The sequence below is a fragment of the Salvelinus alpinus genome, chromosome 8 (genome assembly GCF_045679555.1).
Source record: "Salvelinus alpinus chromosome 8, SLU_Salpinus.1, whole genome shotgun sequence".
NCBI lineage: Eukaryota > Metazoa > Chordata > Actinopteri > Salmoniformes > Salmonidae > Salvelinus > Salvelinus alpinus.
Window position 1 is genome coordinate 85425640 of NC_092093.1, and position 12719 is coordinate 85438358.

The window sequence follows — 12719 nt, forward strand, 5'->3', positions numbered from 1 at the left end:
CCGAGACTGGGCCTTAATTGCATCGTGAAATTGAATTAGCTCGACCGACGTTGTAGGGTGCCTCCCCTGTGACCAGCGGAGCCCAATTTCATGTATTTATGTTGGTGTTTATCATCTCCATAAGCGTGTTTATGTGTGTGTGTGTGTGTGTGTGTGTGTGTGTACTGTTTGTGATATTATCAAATCCTCTTAACCTGAACATTTGTTTTGGCACATCAAACCTCACAGTCATGTAATCTGGCTCTGTGGCGAATGGTACAGAAAACCCTGCATTGAAAAACACAAAAGCGAAACCTTCGATCTGCGCAGACATTCTACCCTTCCACAGAGCACAGAGATTTTGAAAACAAGCGCATTTCCAAGTAGGCGTTGGTAGTGCTGTGAGCGAAGAACAGAGTATGCAGAGTTGCTCTGCCCCCAGCGGCGATAAAAGCATGACATCAGCGTTCTCCTAATTGCACGCTCTGTGCGGTGAGAGGATCTGGAGGTCTGCATCGCAGGTTGCGTCCCAAATGGCACCCTATTTCCTTTATAGTGCCCTACTTTTGACCAGGGCCCATAGGGCTCTGGTCAAAAGTAGTGCACTACTTTAGTAAACAAACATCTGCCTTTGATTCAATCACAGTACAGATCATAATCAAGGAAATATGGCCTTGTAAATGAGTGCTAGAGACTTCATTACTGTAGGTATGACAGATCTTGTTAGAGTTATCCAGTATTTTATCACCATTTAGACAGTGAACTTGGACAGATACTGTGTGTGTGTGTTAGTGTAGTAGTCAGTGTAACGGCCGTCCCTCGGTGAGTGAGTAGACCAAGGCGCAGCGGGTGATGAATACATAATGTTTATTTGACAAGACGGAAAAACACGAAACGAAATACACTTGAATGATTAACAAAATAACAAAACGAACTAGACAGACCTAAACTATGAACTTACATGAAACGAGGAACACATAAACAGGAACGACCGAGACGAGACAGTACCGTGTGGTGCAAAATACACAGACACAGCGACAATCACCCACAAACAAACAGTGAGAACAACCTACCTTAATATGACTCTCAATTAGAGGAAAACGCAAAACACCTGCCTCTAATTAAGAGCCATACCAGGCAACCCAAAACCAACATAGAAACAGCAAACATAGACTGCCCACCCAAAACTCACGCCCTGACCATCACACACATACAAAACAACAGAAAACAGGTCAGGAACGTGACAGTCAGTGTGTGTGTGTTTTTAGGGCTGGCCCCATTTAGTCGACTGGTTTGGTCGATAGTATGTTGGTTGACTTAGATTTCTTTGGTCGCGCAGTAGCAAAAAATGGATAACAAGAACAAATCATGGTGTACAAGACACCTGTCTGATTGGCTCCTGTCTGAGTGGACTGATCCATTTTGGAGGCTGTGGGGATGGCACAGTCCATCACTCTAAGACGTGCTACTGAAATTGTATATGGTTATATTATGTAAGAACAATTGTGCAACACAAATCAAAATTATATTAATTTTAAACAAACACGCTTTCTCCTGCGTTGGATAACAGTCGCTGTCCGTGGTTCTGAAACACATCAGTGCGCTGTTGAATTGGCGACTTTTCCTAGACCATGTTGCTATGTGCATAATGGAAAAGTTAACCAGCATATTGGTGTTGAGAACAATGTGGCGGAGGCAGCAGCAGAGTTAGGAGAGGAGAAAACAGCCCTTGCCTTAATTGTCTAAGAAAAGTGAGGAGAGAGGAAACCCCATCTTAATTAGGTCTATAATCAATAGCCTAACTGTTAAATGTGCCTGAATTTATAAATCATCCATATACTGTATATCTACAGAAATTAGACAGCTCCTGCTTCTGTTGCCTGTTTGAGTGATTGTTTAATAGCCTACTGATTCCGTCAACACCAAGCCTCACGAATTTGGCTTTTTATTAATCTTTGCTCTGCTGTAATAAAGGTTTTCCACTTTTCTTTCATTAGAGCAGCCTCGCTGGTATTATTTAATTTATTTAGTGTTGTTTAAACTGTTCCAAATTGTCCGATATTTGTATTTTAATAACCCTCCTTTTTCCTTTATCTCCTTATTACTATTATTATTATGATCAGCATTATAATAATAAGTAATGTCTATATCATTAGTAGGCTTAGTATAGCAGCCTTGCATAACCACCATCGAGTTGTGGGCCTACAGTGTCTTGTAAAACTATTCACCCCCTTGGCGTTTTTCCTATTTTGTTGCATTACAACCTGTCATTTAAATGGATTTATATTTGGATTTCATGTAAGGGACATACACAAAATAGTCCAAATTGGTGAAGTGAAATGAAAAGTATAACTTGTTTTAAAAAAAATACAAAATAATAAAACTGAAAAGTGGTGAGTGCATATGTATTCACACCCTTTGCTATGAAGCCCCTAAATAAGATCTGGTGCAACCAATTACCTTCAGAAGTTACATAATTAGCTAAATAAAGTCCACCTGTGTGCAATCTAAGTGTCACATAATCTCAGTATGTATACACCTGTTCTGAAACGCCCCAGAGTGTGCAGCACCACTAAGCAAGGGGCACCACCAAGCAAGCGGTACTAAGACCAAGGAGCTCTCCAAACAGGTCAGGGACAAAGTTGTGGAGAAGTACAGATCAGGGTTGGTTATACAAAATATCCGAAACTTTGAACATCCCACGGAGCACCATTAAATCCATTATTACAATTTTTTAAAGAATATGGCACCACAACAAACCTGCCAAGAGAGGGCCACCCACCAAAACTCACAGACCAGGCAAGGAGGGCATTAATCAGAGAGGCAACAAAGAGACCAAAGATAACCCTGAAGGAGCTGCAAAGCTCCACAGCGGAGATTGGAGTATCTGTCCATAGGACCAGTTTAAGCCGTACACTCCACAGAGCTGGGCTTTACGGAAGAGTGTCCAGAAAAAATAAGCAAACACGTTTGGTGTTCGCCAAAAGGCATGTGGGAGACTCCCCAAACATATACTTTTTTAAAATTGAGCTTTTTGGACATCAAGGAAAACGCTATGTTTGGCGCAAACCCAACGCCTCTCATCACCCCGAGAACACCAACCAGTGGGGATGCTGTGGGGATGTTTTTCATTGGCAGGGACTGGGAAACTGGGCAGAATTGAAGTAATGATGGATTGCACTAAATACAGGGAAATTCTTGAGGGAAACCTGTTTGTCTTCCAGAGATTTGAGACTGGGACAGAGGTTTGCCTTCCAGCAGGACAATGACCCTAAGCATACTGCTAAAGCAACACTCGAGTGGTTTAAGCGGAAACATTTACATGTCTTGGAATGGTCTAGTCAAATCCCAGACCTCAATCCAATTGAGAATCTGTGGTATGACTTAAAGATTGCTGTACATTAGCGGAACCCATCCAACTTGAAGGAGCTGGAGCAGTTTTGCCTTGAAGAATGGACAAAAATCCCAGTTGCTAGATGTGCCAAGCTTTTAGAGACATACCCAAGAGACTTGCAGCTGTAATTGCTGCAAAAGGTGGCTCTACAAAGTATTGACTTTGGGGGGTGAATAGTTATGCATGCTCAAGTTCTGTTTTTTGTCTTATTTCTTGTGTCACGAACCGGCTTGAAGTTCGTAACAAAAAGGGAGACAACATGGAGATAAGGAATAACAAAATATATTTATTAACTGAAGTCAACTAAATACAGTTAACAATGGTGTGTAGTCAGTAATCACTAGTGTAAGTGAGTGTTTTCGTCCATAAATATGATAATGAGGGGTGTTGAAAGGTGCCAAAGCAAACAAACATACCTTCTTTTTCTTGATCTCCAGTATTTCCCCACAACTAGTTACATTTATTCCACACATCTGACATCCCCTTTACCTCCTGGGCAACCTAGTAAACATTCCCCCGTTTCGAGTTTATTTGTTCATCCTCTGCATCCATTTTGCTGTCACGTGTTACGGTGTTCAGAGTTTGTTATAACCAATTTATTCATCTGATTATGATATGCTATAGGTCAGGCCTTATTGTCACGTAAAGAGAGCAAGGGAATAGAGAATGTTTTTCCTAAACAAATTAAGGGTTTCGGTAACAACTTTTCAATCAGAAATGGCTGTAATTATGTTGCAGTTTCAGCAACATGGACAGCGCGATACACACTGCTGATGTTCTGTGGTGGTCGCTGCAGCAGGGAGGAAGGAGAGAGAGACAACAGAATCTAGGCACACAGTCAATCGCTGTCTTTTTTTTAACACAGCGCAGCAAGTCTGAGCCAATCAAATCAATTGCGGTCGGACTCTAGTTATTTGTGTGTCTTAATTATTTCATCAAAACGTTTGCTTAAAGCATCAGACAAGTGCAGTGCATATAGCTGATTTGATTAAAACGCATGTGTCTATATATGGAAATATACACATAAAAAATACGACCAATCGATTGGTCGAAAGAGCAGACGACTCTTTGTCGGCCAATATTTATCTAAGTCGGGGACAGCCCTAGTGTGTTTTCAATGCTATCTCAGCTTTGTGAGATGTATAGATTTTTAAAACACCAACAGAATAGCAGGACTAGTAGAATAGCAAGAAGCGCCATGGTCTTGCTCTTTGCGAAACAGAGAAGCATGGAGAAGAGAGGCATTATAAGACACAGCTGCTCTACCTCGGGCACTACTGTCCTAATGATGCTACTGTATGGAACCCTTATATAACAAACAGTTTGGAATTTCATTTGGAATGTTGATAAGCCATATTTCAGGTCATGTGGTGCTTTTTGAGCATTTGATAAATTGTTATGCCAGTTTTTATGCCAGCACTGTAAAAATCTCATAGTGTTCAGAGCCTTCATTCTCTGAAATGACTATAATTTACAGTATAACAATTGTGTTGTGTTTTGGTTACAAAGTTCAGTCTGTGATGCTATTGTAAATCCTTAACAATCCTCTCTCTCTCTCTCTTTCTCTCTCTCTCGTTCTGTGTTTACAGGCTTTGGATCAGGACAGGACTGCGCTGCAGAAGGTGAAGAAATCAGTCAAGGCCATCTACAGCTCAGGCCAAGGTGAGAGAAAGCTCTCTGTCAGTTTTCTAGGCTCATTAACCAGAGGGTTGCGCTTGTGGAAGACATTGAAAAGGGATGATCTCTATATAGACTGGTCTGGGTGAGTAATTATGCCCTCTTATGAAACTTAATATTTCAGAGTTTCAACCTTTTCTCCACATAGTCAGTTTTAGGTTGTTAGTGCCTTGATAAGGGGGTTTCTAGACCCTTTCTGACCTGGCCCCGCTCAGGTATCCTGTCTGGTTTTGGATACAGTTCAATACCATATACAATCCCATATACAGCCCTGCAAATAGTCTGAGTAGCCATTTGACTAGATGTTCAGGAGTCTTATGGTTTGGGGGTAGAAGCTGTTTAGAAGCCTCTTGGACCTAGACTTGGCGCTCCGGTACCGCATTCCGTGCGGTAGCAGGGAGAGCCGTCTATGACTAGGGTGGCTGGAGTCTTTGACAATTTTTAGGGCCTTCCTCTGACACCGCCTGGTATAGAGGTCCTGGATGACAGGAAGCTTGGCCCCAGTGATGTACTGGGCCGTTCGCATTACCCTCTGTAGTGCCTTGCTGTCGGAGGCCGAGCAGTTGCCATAACAGGCAGTGATGCAACCGGTCAGGATGCTCTCGATGGTGCAGCTGTAGAAACTTTTGAGGATCTGAGGACCCATGCCAAATCTTTTCAGTCTCCTGAGGGGGAAAAGGTTTTGTCGTGCCTTCTTCACGACTGTCTTGGTATGCTTGGACCATGTTAGTTTGTTGGTGATGTGGACACCAAGGAACTTGAAGCTCTCAACCTGCTCCACTGCAGCCACGTCGATGAGAATGGGGGCGTGCTCGGTCCTCTTTTTCCTGTAGTACACAATCATCTCCTTTGTCTTGATCACATTGAGGGAGAGGTTGTTGTCCTGGCACATGGCCAGGTCTCTGACCTCCTCCCAATAGTCTCATCGTTGTCGGGGATCCGGCCTACTACCACTGTTGTGTCATCGGCAAACTTAATGATGGTGTTGGAGTTGTGCCTGGCCGTGCAGTCATGAGTGAACAGGGAGTACAGGAGGGGACTGAGCACGTACCCCTGAGGGGACCCTGTGTTGAGGATCAGCGTGGCGGCTGTGTTGTTACCTACCCTTACCACGTGGGGGCGGCCTGTCAGAAAGTCCAGGATCCAGTTGCAAAGGGAGGTGTTTACTCCCAGGGTCCTTAGTTTATTGATGAGCTTTGAGGGCACTATGGTGTTGAACGCTGAGCTGTAGTCTGAATAGCACTCTCACATAGGTGTTCCTTTTGTCCAGGTGGGAAAAGGCAGTGTGGAGTGCAATAGAGATTGCATCATCTGTGGATCTGTTGGGGCGGTATGCAAATTGGAGTGGGTCTAGGGTTTCTGGGATGACGGTGTTGATGTGAGCCATGCCCAGCCTTTCAAAGCACTTCATGGCTACAGATATTACAGAGTCGGACAGGGAGAGGTTCAAAATGTCAATGAAGACACTTGCCAGTTGGTCAGTGCATGCTCGGAGTACACGTCCTGGTAATCCGTCTGGCCCTGCGGCCTTGTGAATGTTGACCTGTTTAAAGGTCTTACTTACATCGGCTGTGGAGAGTGTGATCACAGTCTTCCTGAACAGCTGGTGCTCTCATGCATGTTTCAGTGTTATTTGCCTCGTAGCGAGCATAGAAGTAGTTTAGCTCGTCTGGTAGACTCGTGTCACTGGGCAGCTCTCGGCTGTGTAGTACGTCAAAGGCGGTGTAGTACAATTCGATCTTAGTCTTGTATTGATGCTTTGCCTGTTTGATGGTTCGTCGGAGGGCATAGCGGGATTTCTTATAAGCTTCAGGGTTAGAGTCCTGTTCCTTGAAAGCGGCAGCTCTAGCCTTTAGCTCAGTGCGGACGCTGCCTGTAATCCATGGCTTCTGGTTGGGGTATGTACGTATGGTCACTGTGGGGACGACATCATCGATGCACTTATTGATGAAGCCAATGACTGATGTGGCGTACTCCTCAATGCCATCGGAGGAATCCCGGAACATATTCCAGTCTGTGCTAGCAAAACAGTCCTGTAGCTTAGCATCTGCTTCCTCTGACCACTTTTTTATTGATCTAGTCACTGGTGCTTCCTGCTTGTAAGCAGGAATCAGGAGGATAGAATTATGGTCAGATTTGCCAAATGGAGGGTGAGGGAGAGCTTTGTATGGTCTCTGTGTGGAGTAAAGGTGGTCCAGAGGTCTTTTTCCTCTGGTTGCACATTAACATGCTGATATAATGTTGTGACAGATCCTGGTGGGGATGTACTCCTATAACAATGAATGGGAGTCTACCCGCATTGCATCATGCACCAATCATTTTTCCTAATGAAATGGCGGTCTACCAATGCTCCTCTTCAACCCATTCACCCACACCCAGTTAGAAAGATCTACCCCTTTACAGGATGACAATCTGATTTAAGTTGTAAAAGTGATTAGAAACCACACTGAGCTGTTGCATTTGTAACCAGATAATGCAATGGCAAATGTCAACCTTTCCATGCTTGATCACAATCACCTGTCCCTGGCTGTGTCCTAAATGGCACCCTATTCCCTATGCACTACTTTGACCAGAGCCCTATGGACCCTTCTATATACTGCACTACTGAAGTAGTGCTTTATACAGGGAATATGGTGCAATTTGGGACGCAAAGCCTAGCAACACTACCGTTGTTATCATTATTTCAAATTCAAACGAATGTTAACCCTGGTTGTCTCCCTCTGTCTCCCTCTCCCAGACCATGTCCAGAATGAGGAGAACTATGCCCAGGCTCTGGATAAGTTTGGCAGCAATTTCATCAGCAGAGACAACCCTGACATGGGAACAGCCTTCGTCAAGTTCTCCACCCTGACCAAGGAGCTGTCGACCCTGCTCAAGAACCTGGTGAGACACACAGGACTTTTCTCCAGTTCAGTTACTCATGGCTGGTAATGACCAGAATGTCCACCATTTAATTGACAAAGAGGTGACAGAGCAAACACCTTCACATGAGGGTTACCCATCTTGGGATGGACTTGACTTGGGTACAGATGTCCTATCTTAATTTGATCACTCTGTTGTCTCAGATAATTTTCCTGCGCAGCAGGATTGTAGTGTATTCGAAGTTTAAAAAGGCTTCTGAAGTTTGTAATTTCCACTTTAAAATGTCAGATTTATCTTAACAAAAACTGTGTCAACCACTACGAAAATGTACATTAATTATAATCAACATAATAATTCACATTTCCTGTTTCTGCAGGATTATTTTCCTGCTGTGGGAAACTGGTCAAATTACAAATGCACACCTGTATGTGTGTAGGTTTGTGTGTGTCTGTGCGTGTGTGTGTGTGTGTGTACACATGATGTTATACGTTATACAGAAACTTTTTCTAGATCGTGAAAAATGGTTTGGTACAAGAATCTGTGTTACTTTCAGTACTTCTGTCAAATGTGTCTCACATCTGATATGGATTGAGAGGATCGAGTCTGTCTAGTATTTTGTCTGAATCTTTTCAAGAGGGCAATAAGTAGTAAGCTAGCCAGGCTACACTGACACAGCGCAAGCCACTTTTTTAGAAGCAAGCGAGAGAGAGAAAATGCAGACAGCATGGCTTTTTCAAACCAAAACATTATACCTCCACACCCGCAGCTTGTTGACAAAACTGTCTCCAGAAGCAAACTTTGGAATACTTTGCTTACAGAGCAGATGATGAGGGCCAGCCCACTGAAACAACTCTGCAAAAGGTGTTACAAAGCAGTGTGCAGTGCAAAGGAGATTTACTTCCAAAACAACATAAAAAATTATTTTACACATGACATTTGCATTGTAGCCTAACATTATTCTTCTAGCAACTAAATTCAAATAATGTTTTTGTGACAGTGGCATGAACATACAGTATATTCAGCATGACATTCATGTGAGCACTATAATATGATTACAACCCAAAAGTAATTCAAAATGCATTCATAACTTAGCTATGACAGCAATATATTTAGACTACTTTGCATTTGTCTGGGCTTGCTAGCAGTAGCCCAGCCAGCCCTTGGGTCATCACTAATTACCGCAGCCACAAAGTCATAATTTCTACAATTTATCTTCTTATAATCTGATTTGAAACCTAACCTTAATAACCACACTGCTAACCTTATGCCTAACCCTAACCTTAAATTAAAACCAAAAAGCACATTTTTGTTTTCATTTTGAATTTGTGGCTGTGGTAACTGGTGACAACCTAGGGTTAGTTATTAAAATCTTTGACCCAACCCTGGGTGGAGCGTTGCACCCTGGGAGTTGAAATGCACTCTGGGAATTGTAGTAGGCTGTGTAAAATATATTGTATTTCAATTAAATGAGCTTCAAAAGGGTTTTTTATGTCGTTTTGGAACAAAATTATTCATTTAACACCTTAAATGATTTAGCTGTAATGAATAGTGAATCACAGGTCTAATGAATGTAATTTGACCCAATATTATGGCCATAGATGAGCAAATTAACCCTGATATGTATCAAATAAAAAATATAAACAGTTTAGATGTAATTATAAAATTACATCTAAACTAAGAGTCTCAGATATGGTTTCGCATAAGGAAAATTGTAGATATTCAAGATATGGTGTTTTATAAAAAATTTAAAATAAATGAATATAGAATAGAAGTAGAAATGAATATAGAATAGAAACATTGTTCAATGTTTGGTATCTGTATCGAAGTCAAAATTCTGGTATCGTGACAACAATAACGCGCGAACGACCGAGCATGTACAGTTGAAGTCGGAAGTTTACATACACTTAGGTCGGAGTCATTAAAACTTTTTTTTCAACCACTCCACAAATTTCTTGTTCACAAACTATAGTTTTGGCAAGTTTGTTAGGACATCTACTTTGTGCAAGACACAAGTAATTTCTCCAACAAATGTTTACAGACAGATTATTTCTGTCACGGCCGTCGTCGGAAGGAGACCAAGGTGCAGCGTGTTGAGCGTACATTTTCCTTTTATTTAAAATGTCGCCAACAAAACAAGAAACAAAGAAACGACCGTGAAGCTTAACAGGGCTATCGGGCCACTAACAAAGTCAACTACCCACAAAACAGAGGTGGGAAAAGGCTGCCTAAGTATGATTCCCAATCAGAGACAACGATAGACAGCTGCCTCTGATTGAGAACCACACCGAGCTAAACACAAAGAAATAGAAAACAAAAAGATAGAAACTAGAATGCCCACCCTAGTCACACCCTGGCCTAACCAAAATAGAGAATAAAAGCCTCTCTATGGCCAGGGCGTGACAATTTCACTTATAATTCACTGTATCACAATTCCAGTGGGTCATACACTAAGTTGACTGTGCCTTAGAAAACAGCTTGGAAAATTCCAGAAAATTATGTCATGGCTTTAGAAGCTTCTGATAGGCTAATTGAAGGTGTACCTGTGGAAGTATTTCAAGGCCATCTTCAACTCAGTGCCTCTTTGCTAGACATCAAAAGAAATCAGCAAAGACATCAGATTTTTTTTTTTGCCCTCCACAAGTCTGGTTCATCCTTGGGAGCAATTTCCAAATGCCTGAAGGTACCATGTTCATCTGTACAAACAATAGTACGCAAGTATAAACACCATGGGACCACGCAGCCGTCATACCGCTCAGGAAGGAGACGCGTTCTGTCTCCTAGAGATGAACTTACTTTGATGAGAAAAGTGCAAATCAATCCCAGAACAAAAGCAAAGGACCTTGTGAAGATGCTGGAGGAAACAGGTACAAAAGTATCTATATCCACAGTAAAACGAGTCCTATATCCACATAACCTGAAAGGTCGCTCAGCAAGGAAGAAGCCGCTGCTCCAAAACCGCCATAAAAAAGCCAGACTACGGTTTGTACGGTTTGTAACTGCACATGGGGACAAAGATCGTACTTTTTGGAGAAATGCCCTCTGGTCTGATGAAACTTAAATAGAACTGTTTGGCCATAATGACCATCATTATGTTTGGAGGAAAAAGGGGGATGCTTGCAAGCCGAAGAACACCATCCCAGCCGTGAAGCACAGGGGTGGCAGCATCATGTTGTGGGGGTGCTTTGCTGCAAGAGGGACTCGTGCACTTCACAAAATAGATGGCATCATGAGGCAGGAACATTATGTGGATATATTGAAGCAACATCTCAAGACATCAGTCAGGAAGTTAAAGCTTTGTCGCAAATGGGTCTTCCAAGTGGACAATGACCCCAAGCATACCTCCAAAGTTGTGGCAAAATGGCTTAAGGACAACAAAGTCAAGGTATTGGAGTGGCCATCACAAAGCCCTGACTTCAATCCTATAGAACATTTGTGGGCAGAACTGAAAAAGCCTGTGCGAGCAAGGAGGCCTACAAACCTGACTCAGTTACACCAGCTCTGTCAGGAGGAATGGGCCAAAATTCACCCAACTTATTGTGGGAATTTTGTGGAAGGCTACCCGAAACGTTTGACCCAAGTTAAACAATTTAAAGGCAATGCTACCAAATACTAATTGAGTGTATGTACTCTTCTGACCCACTGGGAATGTGGTGAAAGAAATATAAGCTGAAATAAATCATTCTCTCTACTATTATTCTGACATTTCACATTCTTACAATAAATTGGTGATCCTAACTGTCCTAAGACAGGGAATTTTTACTAGGATTAAATGTCAGGAATTGTGAAAAACTGAGTTTAAATGTATTTGGCTAAGGTGTATGTAAACTTCCGACTTCAACTGTATGTCTTCGTTAGAGGGGGCTGCAATAGTTTTGAATTCCACTGAATATTCCAAGCTATTATCAAGCCATTTTCTTTAGTTGCAAAAAACCACCCTGACAAAACCGTCATCACAATCACCTCAGCATAGGTGACTGCTACTTCATCTTCCTCTTACGTTCTTTTTTCACTCGTCTGCTCTCATCTCTCTGCCATACATTTCCCCTGATATTTCTGTTGAAAAACGTGTCCTGTTGGAATCTTGTGTGTGTGAGTGATTGTTGTTGGAAGAAGAGGCTCTCTACCTGTGTGGCCGGCAGCGAGACTAGTGTACGTGTGTGTGAATGTGAGTGTGGGGGAGTGTCTGTGTATGTGGCTGTGTGCGTGTGCGCGTTTCAGAGAGAGACTGTGTGTGTGAGAGAGACTACGTGTGTGTGCGTGCATGCGTGTGTATCGTTCTGTGTGCGTCTTTGTGTGTGTGTGTGTGTGTGTGTGTGTGTGTGTGTGTGAGAGCTCCCCTGGAACCCTCCTAAATCAGCCACCTGTTGACACTGCCTGGGGAGGTGGTATACATGTTGCCTGTAACGGTGGTGAAAGGACAAGCATCTCTTGACAGTCCTTATATCGATGCTACGTGAAGACATATTGCTCTGTATCCCTTCCTCTCTCTCTCTGTCTCTCACTTTATTACACAGACACACTTCTGTGCATGAGATATTTCTAAGACATACGTTTGCCTTTATACATTCTTGCGTATCAAGCATTTAGTGTATGTGTGCAGTCTGTGTCGGTCTCACATACGTAGTTAGATACTGAATTCTTGCATCGCTCACTTAGAACGCTGGCAAGCGAGGCTACCCACATTCATAACCAAGCACAGACGCCCACTGATCTATATTCAGACATACAGTGCCTTCAGAAAGTATTCAGACCCCTTGACATAAATCACATTTTGTTACGTTACAGCATTTTTCTAAAATTGATTAAA

General features: G+C 42.5%; 1 protein-coding gene across 5 annotated transcripts in view; it reads left to right on the forward strand.

Moving 5' to 3' along the window:
* Positions 1–12719, forward strand: part of LOC139583808 (arf-GAP with SH3 domain, ANK repeat and PH domain-containing protein 1-like) — a 74020-nt gene that overhangs the window by 23276 nt on the left and 38025 nt on the right. For all 5 annotated transcript variants that reach the window (XM_071415313.1, XM_071415316.1, XM_071415315.1 and 2 more), the window contains 2 exons: positions 4963–5035; positions 7788–7933. In XM_071415313.1, the coding sequence (XP_071271414.1) occupies positions 4963–5035; positions 7788–7933 (219 nt within the window). The remainder of the gene's footprint in view (positions 1–4962; positions 5036–7787; positions 7934–12719) is intronic.